The following is a 6,169-nucleotide window of genomic DNA, read 5'->3' on the forward strand; positions in this document are numbered from 1 at the left end:
GTGAGACACATACAGAGCCAGTGAGACACATACAGAGCCAGTGAGACACATACAGAGCCAGTGAGACACATACAGAGCCAGTGAGACACATACAGAGCCAGTGAGACACATACAGAGTGAGAGAGACACATACAGAGCCAGTGAGACACATACAGAGTGAGAGAGACACACACAGAGTGAGTGAGACACACATAGCCAGTGAGACAGACTAAATGAGAAAAAGAGCAAGGTATATTTTTTTACTTTCTAGCTAAAGGAACAAGGCTGCACATATTTTTGATTTTTTTAGAGTTCAGTAAGATTGGAGTGAATAAATATACAAGACTAAAAGAGAAACTACTAAATTTGTTAAAAGGTTGCAAGGGCGCAATAATAATTAGTTACTGGTACTTTTCCCTTTTGACCAGTCCTGCATGTGCTCAAATGAAGAATGTTGTTTTCTGTAGTTCGTTTGAGCTGCCAGACAGGAAAAGTGACTCTTTGAACCCGTTGAAAAGTCAAAGTCAGTGTTAAAAGAGGGATTACACACTTTCAACACAAAACTCTGTGGGTGCTACATGTTTGTACAGGTGATGACTGAGACACATTTATCAGCTTAAAAAAAGGTCAGAGTGAGAAGGGTGCCGAGACACACATTCAAGTTGCTTCACTTCATGTCTGTTAAAAGTCCACGTGCAAGAAAACAGGAGCTGCAGGGTGGAAGGGTGGCGGGGCAGGGGCTGCGAAAAGGAAACCACGAATGGACGAAACACACACACACAAAGAGGCTCACAAGCAAAACAGTCTGCCCAATAGCCAATCACACACTCCGAAGCTGCAACCATCCCATATAAGGCATGCACACACGAGAGGAGATTGGTGGGTATGTATGTTGTAATGACAGTGGCTGACCAGCAGAGGGCACAAACAGAAACTTCTAACAGGCTGCAAACATTTATAGGTCAGAGATTTTCAAACGTGCTGTAGCCAGCACTTGATACATGCTATTTATTGTCCCCATCTTCCATCTGAAGATCCATTGCAAAATTTAATTCAATAAMTTCAAGTTGAAACAGGACAGAAATGAAATAAAAAGTTTCATCTACTCAGTGTTTTGCTTTTACCTGATTGTGCCAGTGGGTGACGGCAGCGGAGAGCCGAAGGCCCTGATGTGCTCCTCGTGCTGCTGCGCTGTGGGAATGCAGATTTTAAGAGGGGAAATATGGGGCAGAAGTGGGCGAGGGGGAGGAGATGGCTCCTGCTCTCTGTGCTCCTCAGCATCCAGGAGGGACATGAACTGGATCTTGATGACAGTGCTGGGAAAACGAAACACGCACCTGGGAAGCGGGACGGAGGGGAGGGGAGATGGAGGGAAGTCAGGACAGAAGACGGAAACGAGGAGGGAGTCATTTGTTTATTCTCTCYTCAACAACAACACAACATTACGATAAAGGAATGTTAGCGCGCTCACATGATCTGTAGAAAACAGATTGTTATTGTCAAAGAGACACATAAAAACACAAACAACTTCACAGGCATCTCTAGAAATAATAACACGAGTTATCTTGAAGAGCTCAGAAAAAAATTTTTTTTACATGTAAAGTATGCCACAACTGAGCAAAGTCCCTTTCCTGAAGAAGACAGTGTGATAGGGCAGGCCTGTGTGGGATTTCTTTAAAGAAAGATTACACATTTATCTTACAATAATCAACCCCTGAAGTTTGAGAGGGCAATAATATTTTTTGCCTGTGTGTGTTTGTCTGTTGGCAACATATCTTATAAACCACTCGACAGAATCTATTTAAACTCTCAGAAAGTAAGCGTTTGATGCACATCTACAACTGATTTGATTTGAGTCAAACAGAGTCAAGAAGGCTGCTACAGCTAAGCAATTTTAGCAAAAACAAAATTTGTCAAATTTACAGATATTGAACTAAATTTTGGACTGATGGTAGCTAAAAGTTATCCACAATTTAAGCTTCACAACTTTAAATCCTCTGAGCACCAACTGACTGAAGTTCTGTTTAAAACTTGGCCATTACCTAATGGAGTCAACACTTTTAGCAAAATATCTCAGAAACCACTGAAGAGATTTTATTGAAGCTCCCACAACATAATCTCTGGATGTACACCTACAACTGATTAACTTTTGAAGTCAACCCAGTTCAAGATGGCCGCAGCGGATTACTCTTAGCCAACACAAACCTGACAATACTGCAGTAAATTTTACAGATAAGATTTGGTGTGGTAGTAGCTGAAAGTCATCCCCAACACACACACACACACACTCCAAGTGCTAACAGATGACATAAGATATCACAATACCACATGAGATTGTGTGCAACTCTAATTTCTCATCATATGAGTTTGAAACTCTGACATGAAAGGCGACAGGTGATATACATTCCCTCAAGGGAAGCTGAGCTTTTCAATGTGTTCTAAGAAAAATAAATAATTAATAAATCTGTCAAAAACAAAATTAAACAATGAATCATGAAGGAAGCTTGTGTTACTTCCTACAAAGGTTTGTTTACATTAGAAACAAAGTTGAAGCACCCTGTGTASACAAAAAATACTTAACCAGTGTAAATGTGACACAAAACTTGTCRGCCTACATTTGTTTTCTACTTTTGAACAGGTTTGGACAAATGTCTCTAAAGGCAGACACGTTTGTTCAAGCCTAAACAAATTTTTCAGAAACAGTTCCAGGAGATTTTATTTTAACAACAGAAACATTTTGGTGAATGCAACCTTTTTTTTCTTTTTTCCTGTGCATTTACAGGCATTGGGTTTGTACTAAATGTAGTCAAGTTTTATGACCAGTCAACTATTCGACAGTATCTTTACAAATGTAACAATTAAATCTGTTGTGGCCTGTTGAGTCTTACCCTGTGACAGTACCAGACCTTCTTGTGACAAACAAAACAGTTAAAATCACAAAAGGTGTTGCTGAGAAGAAAAATATTAAGAGAATATTCTAACTTGTTTTTGGGGTTTTTTTTCTCCTCTTGAACTACTGTAGCTACCAACCAGTCATTCCCAGCGAGAAGCTCACTGCTGGGAAAGGAAAGTGATCTGTGAACGCTCTAAAGAGCTGAGAAACTGAGCAAATAATAAACATGAGCTTCTTTCTTTTGTCAGCCTAAACTAAACACAGGATCAGCAAAGAGAAAGCCACTGTTTTGGTCAAAACAAATCAGCTGACAACTTGCCTGGAACTGGATGAAATAAACAAAACATTTTCTGGAGCACATGATTTTAGTGGTCTAATAAAACTAMAAAGATCTGTTTGCCAACAGTACTATCACATTAAACACAAGTGCATTTAGTTGCAGCAGGGTTTTCATTATTATTTTAAATTGTTTTCTTTCTGTATTTTAATTTATGATCCCTGAATGAAGGGGGACAAACGGCAACATTTTGAAGTAAGCAAAAAATATACTATGCCCTTCCAAAGGACTATAACTTAGATGTAATGCTGTATAATCATTGTATTAAACGTAATAACAATCAAAAWATACAACTTTGTAGATTAAAAAAATAATAATCTGGTTAATTTATTTGATCCTTTTGTAGGTAAAAAGTTAATAGTTCTGGTAATGATAAACAGATTAATAAAAACAGATGCACTAGAACACAGAATATACTATAGACTCAAATACAGATTATTATCATTAAGACAAATTTAAATTTTAAATAAATTCTAAAGCCCAAGCAATATTAAAAATATAYATCAAATAAACATGATTAGATTAGATTTATTTTAGCTGATATTTGAAATAAAAATAGAGTAATTTTGTCTGCAGAACATATAATCATACAGCTGAGTGATTAARGGTTTAAAAGCAAGAAATGACTCAAACTTTAGATTGTTGCTTTTTTGTTTATAGTTACACTTAACTTTGATCAAAAGAACATAAAACCATAACAGATTCAATAAGTTTGCAGTGCTGCAGTTGGATTACTGTAATGCAAAAAAAATGTCCTTTCTGTAAAAAAAACAATGTTGTATTTTTTATGAATTCGACGTTTTTAATTGCCTTTGCTCTCTTTAAATATTCCCTTGACTATATTTATATTTAAGACCAAACGGACTGTGTGCACTAAGAAGAGAACATGGTGGACATGGTGTTATGTTTACTCCATGTGGGCCTGCGGGTAAAATCGTTTTTCAAGCCAACACTTCCGGACACGCCCCCAAACAGTTTGAGTAGCCAATCAGTAAGGAACCCCCCACCCCCAATACACACAAACATCTCCACACAGAAGAGTATGAGCTTTCAGTTTTTCGACTTTCTTCTATTTTACGAAAAAAAAAAAAAAAACATTAAATCCCCAAAACGGGATGTTGCTTACGCAAAACCAAACCTACATTTGAAGCACCGTAACATTTTTTTTTATACAAAAAGCGTTTCAAGTTTCGGTATGAGTCGAATTTCTTTCCCCGAGACACGTGAGAGGGGTTGTCTTGGGTGCGTTTGTTTACATTTATGTTTATTTCACGGTGACACGTTGACTTACAGCTGCGCAGCTAACATTTTAAGCTAACACGGCCGACATGACACCTGACTTTGACCAGCAGTCACAAGACATTCACGCATAAAAAGTACCAGTAAAATGTATTAATAGTTATAAGTACTTAGTTTTAACGTAACGCTGTGCACACTTCTTTTCAAAACATTTACAAAACACCTTCACTATCATGCGTGTCCGTATCCAGGCCCACAACAAACGAAGCTAAGTTTGCTAACAGCTAACATCCAGCTTGACTTGAGTCACTGTGGATTTGCGGGTTAATGAAACCACAGAGGAAGCATTAAGGTGTCGCAACGCATATAAATAAAAACAATAAAATAGCAATAAATACACAAGAATTGTTAGACGATGCGTTTGCATTTCGACACCGGTGTGATGAAAAACTTTGTATACCCTACGTTGTTGTCTCACATTTTTCTTCATTTAAATTATAATGTTTAGTACGCTAAGATAAATGCCAAACTAAAAATAAATAAATAAAACTCTATACTTGTTTTAATTGTAAAAAATAAATAAGAGGGTATAAAATAAGAAGTCACTTTCGTGTAAATAGGCAGGCCACTGAATGAAAGTAATGTTGAACTTTGTGAAACCGTTCAAACACCATGACACGTTCATTTGACCGTCACCATCCCATCGGTAGCAGCTATTATAACCGCCTGCACTCACTCTCTTGGCAGCGGCAGTGGCGGTGCTCCCCTCCGCTGGAACACTCCGTCAACAAACACGCCGTTCTTGCCCAGGCACCGTAGGGAGAAACCGCCCGCCTCGTCGTAGATAATCTGCAGGTGTCGCCTCGAAATGAAACTCGAGTGACCCATGTTGATGTCCACGGAGCCGTGGGACGAGTTCCGGCCTATGGTGACCGTCCTTTGGCGCATGACAAACTCGAAGTCCCGGCCCTCGAGCCTCGCCAGGGCCTGCGGAGGAGTAGAAGAAAGTCTCGCAGGAAAACTCCCGACGTCGTTGCGAGCTTCCATGATCGGAGGACCCAGGAGGGGTAGCGARGGCTGAAGATAGGCGTGAGAGGTCACCGCAACACGCACAGGGCTGCACGGGGCCGACTGTAAAGCTAACAGGGCTCGAGCTCCGGTGTCGTCCCTGTAGTCTGCCATCTTTTTTTCCTTTTTCTGGACACTCTAAACACTCACTTGCACTCACAACTTAACTTCTCAGACAGAGACAAGTTGCAACGTGAGAGTTTTCGGACAGAGCACTTGTTCGAGGCTGACGGAACAACATGGAGTCCGGTCGGGACGATGGAAGAACTGGAGCGAATTCTGTTCTCTGGATCCGGACTGATGGTGCGTTCAGGGCCCACCACGGACAATCCGTTTAAAGATGGCTGCCAGTCAACAGGCCTTTCAGAGCACAAACATTCCTACAACTACACCCTGGACCAGTGGTTCCCAAACTTTTTATCTTCTGACCCACAAAATATCCATGGCAAAAACTTGTGACCCCAAATATTACTGGTCTGAGTACACAAACTTCGTTAATAACCCTAAAAACACAGGCTTTTTGACAATCTAAACAGCTTGTACACAAAAATAAAATACTTACTTTTTACTTATTTTGTGGTTTTGTAATATAGAGAAATTATTACATCAGCAATTATTTTATTACCCTTTAAATTGATTTCTGGAGATTATCC

General features: G+C 39.5%; 1 protein-coding gene across 2 annotated transcripts in view; it reads right to left on the reverse strand.

Annotated features, from left to right (window-relative positions):
- The window catches only part of foxk1 (forkhead box K1), a 15,606-nt gene extending 9,619 nt beyond the window's left edge, over window positions 1-5,987 (reverse strand). For both annotated transcript variants that reach the window (XM_014011396.1, XM_014011395.1), the window contains exons 1-2: window positions 5,185-5,987; window positions 1,104-1,316 (exon numbers count right to left, since the gene is read on the reverse strand). In XM_014011396.1, the coding sequence (XP_013866850.1) occupies window positions 1,104-1,316; window positions 5,185-5,630 (659 nt within the window). In that variant the 5' untranslated portion in view covers window positions 5,631-5,987. The remainder of the gene's footprint in view (window positions 1-1,103; window positions 1,317-5,184) is intronic.
- Between the last annotated feature and the right edge of the window lie 182 nt (window positions 5,988-6,169).

This window comes from Austrofundulus limnaeus, unplaced genomic scaffold, assembly GCF_001266775.1.
Source record: "Austrofundulus limnaeus strain Quisiro unplaced genomic scaffold, Austrofundulus_limnaeus-1.0 Scaffold80, whole genome shotgun sequence".
NCBI lineage: Eukaryota > Metazoa > Chordata > Actinopteri > Cyprinodontiformes > Rivulidae > Austrofundulus > Austrofundulus limnaeus.